The sequence below is a fragment of the Lynx rufus genome, unplaced genomic scaffold, assembly GCF_022079265.1.
Source record: "Lynx rufus isolate CCGP_SWC_20201006 ecotype Redwood Valley unplaced genomic scaffold, mLynRuf1.p SCAF_6, whole genome shotgun sequence".
NCBI lineage: Eukaryota > Metazoa > Chordata > Mammalia > Carnivora > Felidae > Lynx > Lynx rufus.
Genome location: NW_025814878.1, coordinates 102,274,844 through 102,289,094, shown reverse-complemented (window position 1 = coordinate 102,289,094; position 14,251 = coordinate 102,274,844). Strand labels below are relative to the sequence as shown.

The window sequence follows — 14,251 nt, the reverse complement described above, 5'->3', positions numbered from 1 at the left end:
GAGTGTGTATGTGAGCACGAGTGGGGGAAGGAGAAAGAGAGAGAGAGAGAGAGAGAGAGAGAGAGAGAGACTACCAAGCAGGCTCCATGCTGAACCCCATGTGGGGCTTGATCTCACGACCATGAGATCATGACCTGAGCCAATATCAAGAGTCGGATGCTTAACTGACTGAGCCATCCAGGCACCCAGCCCCAATGCAACTGTACTTAAAACAAATGTTTATTATTTTTGAGAGAGAGAGAATTAGCGGGGGAGGGGCAGAGAGAGAGGGAAACAGAATCTGAAGCACGTTCCAGGCTCCAAGCTGTCAGCACAGAGCCTGATGTGGGGCTCAAACTCATGGAACCCAAGATCATGACCTGAGCCAAAGTTGGATGCTTAACCAACTGAGCCACCCAGGTGCCTCACAACTATACTTTTGAAGGGAAAAATATTTCCTTGTTCCTTACATCTGCTCTATCCTCTATTTCTGGAATACATATACCATTTTACCTGTTCATTAGCCAGCTGGTACATTAATATACACAGAATCACAATACTATCTGCGGGCCATCTGTCCATAAGCTGGGTTGTTTTTTTTTTTTTTTTCCGAAGAAAGCTGTTCTTTCCAGGGTTTTCTCTTTCCTCTAAGAAACTGCAGGTAAACCATAGGTCTCCCCAGCCTGACTACTTCAGAGATCTAAAGCACAGCTTTGGTGGTCGGGATGAGAAGAGCTGAGTGTCCAGGCAGATGATAAAACTACCCAGGTGGTCGAAGCCTGTGACCTTGGCTTCATCTTTGATCTCACGGAGCACCCGGTGAGGGGGCATCCAGATATTTCATGAAAATAAGGCTATGATCTCAGCTCCCCTTGCTTCGATACCTGTCCCCTCTAGGGACTATTTTGCCGATTTCTGCCATCAGGTATCCTTTAGCACTGCTCTGGGTACAGTGTGAACATCTCAGGCACAGTCCCACCTGATGTTCCTTCCCTAGCTCCTCACAGCCCTTTTTGAGAACGGAGTGACCTACACAGCTTGAGTTCTCTCTCGCCTGTGGATCTGCAAGTGCTCAAATCTTAAAGATGCTCGTACTCTCTTCCTACAGGTTACCAGAAAGAAAAGAAACATCGTTGTATCTATTTTGATTTTTAATGTGATTAGCAGTGATTCGGTTTTCGAAGGAGCAGAGAATTACAGAACAAGGGAAGACATTGCTGAGGTGGTCCCCAATCTCTTCTGTTCAGAACAGGCCAGTGCTGGACTATGTAGGAAGGACATCTATCTATGTTTATGGTGTCTTCATTATTATATAATCAGAGCAAAATGACTCATCAGAAACAATGAGTTTCATGACAGAAACAGTATGTTTAGGACAAACTTGTCAGCACTTGAGTCTTTTTTTTTTTTTTTTTTTTAAGAAGCATAAAATGAAAACCCATGTCTTTTAAAAAGAAGTATGAGAAGAAATGCCCACAGATGAGTCCTGCTATTGGGAATGCGTCTTTCCAAACTTCAATGTCATCACATTTAATTTGCAACAGTTTTGACTTTCTTCTTGCACTCCCAGTATAAGGGGATAGATTTCTACAGTATTCAGGAATTGTTAGAAATTTCATTCAGCTTCAACAAGAAATAACAAGTATTCTGCGACATTGGCTGAAAAAATTGTCTTTGTCAACCAAGCTAGAAGACGTAATTGTCAATAAAGTGCATTTCGCATAAAAGTACCCTTTAGGAGAGTAATTTAAAGTGCAATGTATAAGGAACTTTAGATAGTGCAAAGTTGCTAAATATATACATTGTACGTGCCAAGTCCAAATAAAGCAGGATTTTATCTACCCCTAAGCCGGAGAAAGCCACAGAAATATACTTCCTCATTTTAATCCTTTATAGGTATGGGCATTTGGTCTATGTGTGTGTTTGATGTATGTGTGTATGCGTGCGTGTGTGTGCGTGCATGTGTGTGTGCGGGGGGCTGTGCCTGTATATGTATGCAACCGTTTACTGATCTGCGTGAATGTCCGAAACCGGTTTCCTAGAATTTGAAACCCTTAAACACGGACAGCCATTACACAACCTCCACTTTAAAGTAGCGTTAGGCTTGTAGTAGTGGTTGAGCTATTTCAGCCTGCATATCTGGTGAGGCAGGTATTTGACTGCGAATTAAATGTTTGATGAAAATTACAAAAAATACGAGAACCAAAATGCTGCCAAGAGAGACCCCTAGGAAATACGCATACGACGCCTCGTGCTCATCTTCCCTTGGCTTGACCCTACCATGGAGGAGGGTGGGCCTCTGCGTGTAAGGAAACACTCTCGGGGTTGTTGAACTGAGCAGATCCTGGACGCCCCTCAACGACCCGTTGTGTGGCATGCCAGTGATATTGAGCAGGTGGCAGAGCAGCGGGTACAGATCTGTGGAGTTCATGGCTTCTTTTGTGAAATTCTTTCTGAAGGCAGGACCGTGGGCTAAAAATATCGGACGCATTTCTGCTAACGCGTTATCGTAACCATGGTTGCCTACTGGAAAGATAAGAGGAATGGGTAAGTTAGCCAACCAGATGGCATTGATACGAAAGTAAGTGGTATCACCAAAGTCTGACCTTGAATGCAACATGTATCTAGTCTGTCTTTTAAAAGAAGATAATCTTTTATGAACAATCTCTGTTGTCGTAAACATCACCATTCACTTTAGAAAATGAAAAGTCATATGATCACAAATCTTTCACGCAGGCTGAAAATACCTGAAACAGCAGAGGAGGAAGAGTAAAGGGCAAAGCTGAGCCAAGTCAGGGGAAAATGAGTGATTGTTTGTTGTTGTTGTTGTTGTTGTCGTTGTTTTGTGGCAGGTAAACTAATATTCAGCAAATATTTATTCCAATGATGTTCTCAAGATAAAGGGATAAAGGCGTTCTTAGTCATAAGGACAACCAATTTATAATTAACCAATGAAAAGGGGTAAATTAAGAAAACAAAAGACGCCACAAAAATCAAATCCCCAGCAACAGCTACAATCCACTAGTGACATTTGGTGGTTCGGATCAAACTACAATTGAGCATTGTGTGCTTGTGTGGCCACACGTAACAACTTTACAAGTCTTCGGATTTATCAAGAGATATAAAATTGATGGACAAAAATTCCTGCATAATAAAAACTGCAACTTAAAGGCATGTGTGCCTGGCGTATCAGGGTGTGAGGCGAAGCAGCCACAGATGGTAAGGTGGCAACCTAAGACAATTGTCAGGCTTTATTTTATCTTATTATTATTATTATTTATTTTTTTTTCAACGTTTATTTATTTTTGGGACAGAGAGAGACAGAGCATGAACGGGGGAGGGGCAGAGAGAGAGGGAGACACAGAATCGGAAACAGGCTCCAGGCTCTGAGCCATCAGCCCAGAGCCTGACGCGGGGCTCAAACTCACGGACCGCGAGATCGTGACCTGGCTGAAGTCGGACGCTTAACCGACTGTGCCACCCAGGCGCCCCTTATTATTTTTTAAATTATTATTATTAGTATTTATTTGAGAGAGAGAGTACGAGCTGGAGAGAGGGGCGGGGGGGGAGAGAGAGAATCTCAAGCAGTGCCACACTCAGCACAGAGCCCGATGCAGGGTTCGATCCCACGACCGACCCTGAGATCGTGATCTGAGCTGAAATAAAGAGTCAGATGCTCAATGGACTGAACCACCCAGGCACCCCCCCCGTCAGGATGTATGTTAAAGGTGGTGAGAATGATTAGCAAATCAGTCTCCATATCCCACATTCACTACAGGGAAATAGGCAATTGGAACACAACACTGCAAAAGAGAAAATCCTAAAACAGCTCCTCCGAAAGTCATGAGCTCACCCCGAGTCATCTCCTCAAAGCAGTTCCATATCTGCCTGGCACAATCCATCAGAAGAAGTCATTCTGAATGCCACGACTCTTTTTTGAGTTTATTCAAGTCGAAATAATGTTGGATTTATGACATCACTAATTACCTGACTAGTATTATATGTTATTCTAGCTAATTAATTGATAGTAACCCTGGGAAATATGCCATTATGTAATTTGTAATGGGCTAGATGATAGCTGTGCTCATTTCCGTGAAAAGTTGGGATCTAGACTCTCAATCATGAAGGCAAAGATAATTCTCTCATATCACACTTCTTCCTAGAAAATCAGATTTGAAGTGAACTCATGCCTTCTAAACCCTTTCCCATGAGTAGGGCCTTCATTTTGTAGTGGCCCCAACCATATCTGCTTGACCCAACAGACGATATTTAATAATGGACGCCTGAGGGCAGTGGTTCTCAAACTTCCTTCTGTGTGTGAGACTTCTTGGCTGGGGGACGCGTGTAACACAGATTGTTGGGCTCTACCGTCACATTACCTAGTTCCGTAGGTCTGGGTTAGGCCCAAGATTTGCGTTTCTTTTTTTTTTTTTTTTTAATTTTTTTTTTTCAACGTTTATTTATTTTTGGGACAGAGAGAGACAGAGCATGAACGGGGGAGGGGCAGAGAGAGAGGGAGACACAGAATCGGAAACAGGCTCCAGGCTCCGAGCCGTCAGCCCAGAGCCCGACGCGGGGCTCGAACTCACGGACCGCGAGATCGTGACCTGGCTGAAGTCGGACGCTCAACCGACTGCGCCACCCAGGCGCCCCAAGATTTGCGTTTCTAATGAGTTCCCATGTGATTTGGATACTGCTGGTCCAGGGAACGTGTTTGCAAACCACTGCTTTTGGACAGTAGGATTTCGTTCTCTTGTGGAACTCAGGATGAGAAGGAATATACAGGCCAGTACTTATTTGTTGAAGAAATAATTATTTCATATATTCGTTGAATAAATAATAACATTGAGGGGGCACCAGGGTGGCTCAGTTGGGGAAGCATCCAACCCTTGATTTTGGCTCAGGTCATGATCTCACGCTCACTGAGTTTGAGCCCCACATCAGGCTCTGCCCTGACAGCATGGAACCGGCTTGGGACTCTCTCTCTCTCAAAATAAATAAAATAATTATGTTGAACATAATATAACATAAATAGGAGCATTATTAAGGTTTTCTACCAAAAATAGGTGCGACCAATCTATTGTGTAATTGTAGTGCACCAAACCAAAATTTCAAGAGAGCACCTTAAATTTACACTAACTGTAAAGTACAAATCCCCTCAGAGATGGAACAAGCCCATCTTCTGAATGCAACTCTTCTAACATAAAAGCTCTCTGCACCATACATAAAAATCTGAAAATCTGAACATACAAAGGCAACAGTTATTCTCATGCCCCTCCCCTCAATTTTTTTTTTTTTTTGAAAAAAAGAAATGATTTTTAAAGGCTTTCCTAAAACAGCTCCCCTGGTGTGATTAAATATTGGCTTCAGATCCTTATCTGTATGGAACACCTGTTTCGGGAACCAGAAACCATGTTCCTGTATATATGTGCCACTGTGACTCCCATACGTACTACAAATGCCATGGCCAGGCAACCGCTTTTCTTTGCGTCAACAGACACGATAGGAACCCAATTCTACCTAAAGGGACATTTCTGTACCTCTCTTGGATATATCAAGGACCAATGCTGAAAAAAACATGTCTATATGGTTTTGATATACTATGTCAAAACTTCATCATCCAAGTAACAGAGGAGAAACGACTCCTAGTGAACTGGGCAGCAGTCATGTTAATATCCACGTCAACCAGGAAAGCAGAACCTACCCACTCAAGGTAGCCCAAAAGGGGGAATTTCATATGGGGACCAGTTACAAAAGTGTTAAGAGCGGAGAAGCACTCAGCGATGGCAAGGTTACCCAAGGATGAGGAATAGTAGGAATCTCCTATGTCCCCTTGGCCTCACAGGGCTGGAGAGACAGAAGGGAAGAGGTGGGGTTAACCAGAGCCCAAAAGTCAGGGCTGCCCAGTAGGAGCTCAGGCTGTAGACAGAAAAGTTGTCCAGAGGGAGGTAACAGAGGAAATGAAGTCACTGTTAGAGACACAGCCTAAGACAGAGAACATGGGGGACAAATATCCTGGCTTCTTCCAAACTCCTGCCTCCCAAACTCCTGTGACTGTCTTCTATTGGCCAACTGGTCAACATTTACCAGAAGCCAGTTTGCAAAGGAGCCTGTGAAATTTAGTCTGTAGAAGTCAGTCACTGGCAATACAAAGCAGAGTGGGGAGAGGGCAGGAGGTTTGAAAGCAAGTATGCAAATGACAGGCCCAATAAAGAAGAGTGAAATCCTATGGATGGCTTTTCCATCTCACTAACTTGTTAAAAGCTATATAAGAAAAAAAGTATACATTAAGGATGGCAGAAAGCACATTATTTTGCATGTTTGAATTTCAAATGGGATTGCCATTGTATCTGACATTTATTCTCCAAAATTATATTGCTAAGTATTAGAAAAATATATCTTGACATATGATTATCCATGCCAGATGCACTTCTTTTTAGAAATGTTTCCAAGGTACAAAACAAAGTTGGCCTATATTTGGTAGAGACAGAAGGGCAAAAAAAAAAAAAAAAAAAAAAAAAGAAAAGAAAAGAAAAAGAAAAACACCTAGAAAGCTAATTAAATTAGAATGCAGAAAGAGATTAAATTATTATGATATCAGAACATAAAACAGGTGCAGAAAATAATCCAATTTATACATTTTAGTTATGTTTTTCTCAGGAACATGACAGTTATAATTAGAGGTATAGGGCACTCTGAATATCTTTGGTCTGACGACTTCAAGAGAAATAAACATTTGGGAGATTACCTCTTTTTTAAAAATTTATGTTCGAGAGAGAGACAGAGACAGAGCATGAGCAGGGGAGGGGCAGAGAGAGAGAGAGAGGGAGACACAGGATCCGAAGCAGGCTCCGGGCTCTGAGCCATCAGCACAGAGCCTGATGTGGGGCTCAAACCTACACACCCTGAGATCATGACCTGAGCCGCAGTTGGACACTTAACCAACTGAGCTACCCCCCGGGCGCCCGAGATTACCTCTTTTTAAAGCCCCAGGGATCTTTGATTTGCTATTAATGTATGACACCAACTAGTTATTCGATCAGGAAATAAACTGCTGTATTACCCATAGCCTCTACTTTAGCAAATAACAATGCAGAATGGGAAGACACAATATAACATACTCACACAGAAAGTTGTCTGACTTGTTCTGTAAGATATACCACCCTTCATCAGCCACTGCTATGATCGGTTGAATTCGGCTGTTGTATTTGTAATGCCATCTCTCCGGAATCTCCTCTTTTTTGTAGACAGTGAGATTAGGATGACTGTGAACTAGTGCTTCATACACTTCATCAAATTTACCTAAAAGAGGAAGGATGCAGAGAGGCACTCAGAACAAGCCACTGTCCCAGTCAAAGAAACCACCATGGCAACAGGCGTCAAGGAACATTTCTTCCTTGCAGAAACGCCACTGAGGTAAAACGCCAGCAGGGAGAACATAACGAAAGAGAGCCAGATACCTGAGAATTCCTACCCCCTTGAGGAGAGAATCTTGAGGGGGAAACAGACATGATTCATCTTCTGTTGTAAGTAAAGTCACTTTACGGAATTGAGAGCACAGTCTATAGAACTAGAAATCTCTAAAGACTTAACCATACACATGCACGTGCGCACACGCACCCCCCAACTGGTGGCACTAAGTCAAATGTCTAGGGCACCGAAATACCCCCCAAAAAAAACAAAGAGCTAAGTTCTGAGAGATACGAGTGCAGAGAGTCTCTAGACCAAAAAATACGCTGACTGGAAGGTGAGAGAGCCATTGAGAAAAGGACAGATTCGCGGTGGAGAGCAGCTTATAAAATAGAAAAGTTCTTCAGTTTTTAAAAAAATGTATTGATTTCTGTCAGAAAGATAGAGAGAACGGGGTGGGGGTGGGGGCAGAGAGAGAATCCCAAGCCGGCTCCGCGCTGTCAGCACACAGCCTGATGCAGGGCTTGAACTCACGAACCATGAAATCGTGACACGAGCTGAAACCAAGAGTTGGACACTTAACGACTGAGCCACCCAGGTGCCCTGAAAAGGTTCTTTAAAACCCTGGAGGTGTGGCAAAGTACTCCCTGTGGCTTCAAGCAGTGAATCTGGGACCAGAGCTTTAATCCTTTTCTTGTTTTTTACACTGATTTGTTGGGGCTTCCTCTCTGCCTCCCACCATCCAAACAGGGAACACACTCCAAATTTATAAGGAAAACTGAAGAGTTAATGTGATTTTTCTCAACAAAAAAACTTGCTATTTTATACTGAATTTGTTAAAAAGTCTGTGCACAGGTGCCTACGTAGATCTTAACATTCACCGTTTCGTATTCCCTTGTAAGGAATACAATGCTCATTTGTGAGGCATTTGGTTTTTCAAAATCTGGTCTCATTTGATACCTAAGTTAACTCTAGATGGTGACAAAACAGAAGGCAAAAGTCCGAGTTTTGCTCTGCACTTCCTTTGTGAACTGGGGTGTTAAACCTGAGTTTGTTCACCCGTCTTTACAATCGAACTAACACTTAGGTGACGAGGTTGGTATGAGGCTTTGAGGAAAGGTTTGTAAAAAGTTCAGGGTGTTGTTATTACTTCCTCTACTTATACACAAGAAAAACAAATCTTCAGATTGGCCAACGCTTTCTCCTTCCCATACTGCACTGCTTCCCTATTAAGTGGGTCCTGCAAAAGGATCCATAGAAAGCTTTAGAGCTTCCATAAAATCACTGGAATTGCACGCAAATTCTACATGTTTTTCCATCTCAATTTTTCTGAGAAAGGAGGCTGTAGCTCTCATCATATTCAGTGACTCCAAAATGGTTAAATCCATCTGCCGTAAGTATATAGAGGACATCAATTTCAATATTCTTGGAAAAAGTGAAAAACCACGTGCCGAGAGAAGAGATTTTGTCTTTTCAGAGTCTAAGGGTTAAATCCCAGAATATTACCAACGCACAGGCACGCATATTTAAATTACAGAAACAAAAATTCCCCTCTCCACTGCACTGGGCACAAGTAGCCCCAGCCCCAGACGGCCACCCGGTCAGACTTACCTTCTTTTGGCAAGATGGCCGCTACTGGAGATTGGTCGATCAGAATATAGTGGTCTTTATCCAGATACTGATCAAGTTCTATTACTCTTTCTTCAGAGCACTGGGTCATTCCGTGATCGCTTGTGATAATTAGGTTCAGAATGTTCCACAACTTTGCCTTCTTCAGCATTTGTATGAGATATCCCAACTTCTTGTCAATATCCGAAATGACAGGCCCCATGAGCGGACTCTCAGGTCCCAAATGGTGGCCCATATCATCGGGGTCTTCCCAGTAAAGAAGACCGAGATTTATGGGCTCTTTTGATGTAAACCATTCAATAATTTTGGCAACTCTATCTTCAAATGAGACAGATTCATTGTAAGGCATGTAGTGAGTAGGAAAGCTATTATGTATTTTTACATCTGCTCCAGGCCACATGGCTGCACCACTAGAATGTCCTGCCTTCTGATTTGTGATCCATATTGGCGTTGCTTCCTCCCAAAACTCAGAATCATAAATGGTCATGTTATCCAAGGAGAAAGATTTATTCAGAATAGGATCAAACATGTCATTAGCAACAATCCCATGATTCTCTGCAAAGAGGCCAGTTACCAAAGTATAATGGTTAGGGTAGGTCTTTGTGATAAAAATATTAGTAACTTGCTTCACATGAACACCGTATTTCATGACATAATGAAAATGGGGTGTTGGAACTCTATATAAGTAATCCCAACGGAATCCATCAAATGAAACCAGGAGAACCTTTTGCTGGTCTGGTTGGAGGGAAAATGTAATTGAAAATATTAATGCAGCAAGTATGAAGGATACCCAGAGAAGTTTTGCAGTCATTTTCAAAGTATGTGATCAGTTCAGTGCAAGATAATCTGTATAAAAAACATATAGAAGTTAATGGCAATAATTTTTTTTTTTTGGCATACTTAATACCTTAACCACAACTGTCAGTGATGGTACCTAGGAATCCCAGTAAGACCATAAACCACAGCCTGGAAGAATTACGTTGTGCCATTTCAAACAAGAGACCGGGGGCTACCTGCATAATAAAACTAAGTTTAGTTGCATTTTAGAAACTTCTCCTTCCCAAGAATTTTAAAACATTTCTCAAAGTAATCACTTAACTAAACTCCCCAAAAATCATTTGAAAATAGGATATCATTTACTTTTTTCTTAATGTTTATTAATTTTTGAGAGAGCTAGCATGAGCGGGGTAGAGGCAGAAAGGAGACACAGGATCCGAAGTGGGCTCTGTGCTGACAGCAGAGAGCTAGAGATGGGGCTCGAACTCTCAAGTTCATGACCTGAGCCAAAGTTGGAAGCTTAACGGACTGAGCCACCCAGGTGCCCCTGATGTCATTTACTTTTAAGAAAAACAAAAGCTTTTTAGAAACCTTTGCAGGGGACCCAGACTTCTGGTCAGAAAAAATTATATAGTCAAATACCTATGAACACATATTTATCATTATGGTTAGACCAACTACAGGAACCTAGAAATAAGGAAGTACCATTAGCAAATCCAACAATAATGCTTTAAACACACACACACACACACACACACACACACACACACACACACCTCTATTTTCAAAGCCAAGGCCTTATGTTTGGTTCATCATGGTTAGGCATATTACTGGAAAAAGGAGAAAATAGATGAACTTGTTCTTCTGAAGTGACATAAAATTTGTGACACTCAAATATACTTGTGAAATGTAATCTGCATTCATTTAATAATTAAAGCCATAGCCTTCTTAAAAACTAAAACAATTAGTTTCCGAATTAAGTACAAACAGAAACATAATTCTGCAATTTGGTGTTGACTCTCCTGATGCTGAAATTCACCCACACTTAATCTTAGGGATATGTGAGAAAAAGGCACTTGACAGGATTAAAGGCTCTCCTTGGGTCAAGGTTGTTGAGTGGCTGGTTGTTTAAAATCTGCACAGACTTCTAAAAAGCGGTTATGCTATTCAAGAAAGCTAAGAAAACACAATATGGATAAGCAAGACATATGTAAATTCTGTCAGCTCTCAGTGGGCTTGCACATCAAACAGGATCTTTGGTTCCCTCCTTTCCTTGTTCCTTCTTGCATGAAGGTATTTATAAACCCACCAAAACCTGGATCCATCCACACTTTGTGCCAAGAAGTCTCCCGAATTCAGCTTTTGCCACCCTCCTAATTTGAATATGCTGAAGATACTTTTTTTAATGTTTATTTATTTTTGAGAAAGAAAAAGAGACAGACTTCTAGTGGGGGAGGGGCTGAGAGCCAGGGAGACACGGAATCTGAAGCAGGCTCCAGGATTCTCCACGATTCGAGCTGTCAGCACAGAGCCCGATGCGGGGCTGGAACTCACAAACTGCGAGCTCAGGACCTGAGTCGAAGTCAGACGCTCAACTGAGCCACCCAGGCGACCCGAACATGCTGAAGATATTTTTAAACCTCAAACACAGATCCTGTCTTGCCTCCTTGCTATATTACAAGTACAGGGAAATAAAAATGGCTCAGCATGCTCGCTTTGCTTTCAGATGCAGTAAATTTTAACTATGATTTCACCACACCTAGAACATTACCTAAACCGAAATTGCTTTAGGTACTGGTCTCCGTACAATGGTTCAAAAATTAAATTTAAAAAACTCTTTTCTCAAATGACCATAATGTTTCCAGTTCTGGAAGGAACGTTACAAATCAGTTCCAATAAGGAACTGCAAATATATTGACTACCATCTAGCTGAGGATGCTGTTTCCTCTCCCCTCTTCTGTTCTCCTTCACCTTCCAAACACAAGGAAGTCTGTTATGAAACAAATATAATTTAAGGCTAATAAAACAGTCAGCTACATGAGACACCTGATTTTTCCTCTAAGTAAATTAATTTAGCAACTGTGGTAAGCAGGAAAGAGCTCCTTTCCTGGACAAAGGAAAATAAACAAAGGCTAAGTGTTGCCTACAGCTTAGGAATGTTTGGTAAGAACCAACATTATCACATCGATGACATAGAGCAATAAACAGAGAGGTGGGGGGTGGGGATGAAAGAAATCTCAGATTTCGTTTCTTCCATACACAAAATGCTGCACGGTGCAGTGGAATCCCTCGTTCTGGGTCCGGATTTCACCTGGCTGCTGTCCAGTTCCTCCTCCCCTCCAATCCTTCCACCACAGACAGCCTAAGAAATAGAGGAAAGGGGCGCCTAGAAACGGGGAGAAGGAGTCGGTGTGTATCGGGGGAAGAGACGTCGAGAGGAGAACGAAGTAGCGCCCCATCTCCTCCCATGGGATTCCATCCTAGTCACTGGGAAGGGTCGCGGGTACGGTGCGTTCTCAATTCGTAGACCTCTACCGACCGAAGCCGGCCGGTGACCCACGTGGCTTGTGCGCTTGTGCAGTGGAAAGTGGGGGGAGAGGTCTGAGAGGACCACAGGACCCGTGTGAGTCTCCTGGAGGCAAGCCGCCCACTCCCCTGGACTCTTACCCTTGCAGCGATCCGGACGGTCCGCATGGGCTTGGGACACCTGGAGGGTGAGTCTGGAGGGGCCTCCCTCCCGCAGACCCGTGCGGAGAGCGGGGAGGTGGCGAAAGCGAGCGGCGCCCCTTGAACTTGCAGCGGCTCACCTGCAGCCGCCTCGGGGCAGAGCACCTGACCAGCACCGCCTCCCGGCCGCAGGTCCCGCCTCTTGGCTGCCATTGGCTGCGGTAGGACAGTTCCCTCTGCCGGGCTCCTGGGAGTCGCTGCACAGCCTGTCAATCAGCGGGACCAGGGGGCGGGCGCTGCTTGCGTTAGGAGGGCGAAGGGGCCACAGTCCTCGGGAGCAGAGGGTCACGGGGAGGCCCCAGGGGCGGGGCGAATGTGCCCCGCGATCGGCTCCAGCTGAAGGCCGCTCTCAGCCGGGTCACACAGCCTCCTGCGGTGTGCCTTTAACTAGCCCGGCAGTTTGTGTTGTAGTCGGTGATGCAGAAAGGTTATAAAACGCTACCCCAGTGGTTTGTCAACACCGTTTTGGTTAAAAGTACTTTTATTCTCTTATCTGATCTCTCAAGTTTTTTTGGTCATTTTTTTCTTCTTATCAAAAATTGGTGACTCCATACCCTAGACTTTGCTCAGAGGAACCCTTGAGCACCCCAGGGCCAGTGAAATTTTAACTCTTTATTAGTTGGTGTGACCGGCTTTATCTCAGAAAAATCTGATTTAAAAGGGTTTAATTCAGTCAGTTCTGCAGCCCCAGTGTTGAAGGTTTTTTTTTGCACTATAAGCCCCAGGTTTTTGCAGCATGAGGTCTCTGTGGTACCAGAGACTGCTCAAAGTCAACCAAGCCAGGTTCAGGGTTAGGTGAATCTGCACAGGGGGAGAGGCTACTCTGATAGTTTCATCTAGGCTCTAGACTCCGCTTCTAGCTTTTTTCCCAAATGCACCATCAGGCCACAACCATCAGGTCTCATTTCTCTTTCAGGAAGTTTTCTGGTTTGTTGGTGGCCGTGTTTGCGTGTGGGCATTGTGCAATGGTTTGTCAATTTCATCCCGGCTGTATTTACCATAAATTGTAATAATGACCTGGAGCTCCCTTGAAAGGATTTGTCCATCTACGTGATCCCCAGGCCTAATTCTGACCATTTTGCAATGGCAAATAATATCTGCCTGATTGTCACAATTTCAGTTTCCACATCTAATTAGCCCACAAAACTGAGGACAACCAGTGGCTTTGACTCCTCTCTGGAGCTTCCGTTCCCTGTCCAGTGTGTTGGCACTGTAAACTGAATAGACATTCTTGCTGGTAATTAAGGGTAGATGCTTAATTATGGGAATGTTGGGAAACATTTTGGTCTTAATTTTTTCTGTCTCTCAACTTCTTGTGGAGGGACAGCCCCTAACCCAATTTGCTTTCCTCTGATTGCATCATATCATCCCAAAGGGTATCTGGGCACTCACTCTTCCATGGCCTTTTATTTGTAGTACTTGGGTTTATGGTTTTCCAGACACAGGGCGGGGATTAGAGAGGCTGGTTTCTGTGTTTAGCCAGACCCAGTGACAGTGAAGTTGGACAGATTGTTCCAAGTTCCCTAAGCCCTGTCCTTTGAAATTGCTCAACCTTGGAACGGGGTGGCCTGACGTTATAATTCCTCGTCCCCCACAGACAGGCCAACCCTGTGTTCTCCCAAACACTCAAAGAACAGTGCATGCTGACTAGTGAGCAGAAGGAGTGAAAAACTGGATTTTTATCCGGGTCACTGAACAATGTTGGGTTCTGATCAGATGATGACACTTG

At 43.5% G+C, this 14,251-nt stretch overlaps 1 protein-coding gene across 2 annotated transcripts; it reads right to left on the bottom strand.

Moving 5' to 3' along the window:
• Positions 1-384: 384 nt before the first annotated feature.
• On the bottom strand, positions 385-12,573 carry ENPP5 (ectonucleotide pyrophosphatase/phosphodiesterase family member 5). Of its 2 annotated transcripts, XM_047102956.1 has the most exons (5): positions 12,463-12,573; positions 12,055-12,157; positions 9,001-9,864; positions 7,105-7,281; positions 385-2,505 (listed from the first exon to the last, which is right to left on the bottom strand). In XM_047102956.1, exons 3-5 carry the CDS (start codon positions 9,827-9,829, stop codon positions 2,078-2,080), a joined length of 1,434 nt encoding a protein of 477 aa, XP_046958912.1. In that variant the 5' UTR covers positions 9,830-9,864; positions 12,055-12,157; positions 12,463-12,573; the 3' UTR covers positions 385-2,077. The 2 variants fall into 2 exon arrangements, with proteins under 2 accessions (XP_046958912.1, XP_046958913.1); XM_047102957.1 differs by lacking the exon at positions 12,055-12,157.
• Between the last annotated feature and the right edge of the window lie 1,678 nt (positions 12,574-14,251).

What these genes read in the sequence shown, in the direction of transcription:
- ENPP5 (XM_047102956.1), bottom strand. Translation starts at nt 9,829, where the DNA reads ATGACTGCAAAACTTCTCTGGGTATCCTTCATACTTGCTGCATTAATA. An exon ending in GGCCATCTTGCCAAAAGAAG is followed by an intron (nt 7,282 to 9,000) that starts GTAAGTCTGACC and finishes TTCCTCTTTTAG; the next exon opens with GTAAATTTGATGAAGTGTAT. An exon ending in CAAGTCAGACAACTTTCTGT is followed by an intron (nt 2,506 to 7,104) that starts GTGAGTATGTTA and finishes TTATCTTTCCAG; the next exon opens with TAGGCAACCATGGTTACGAT.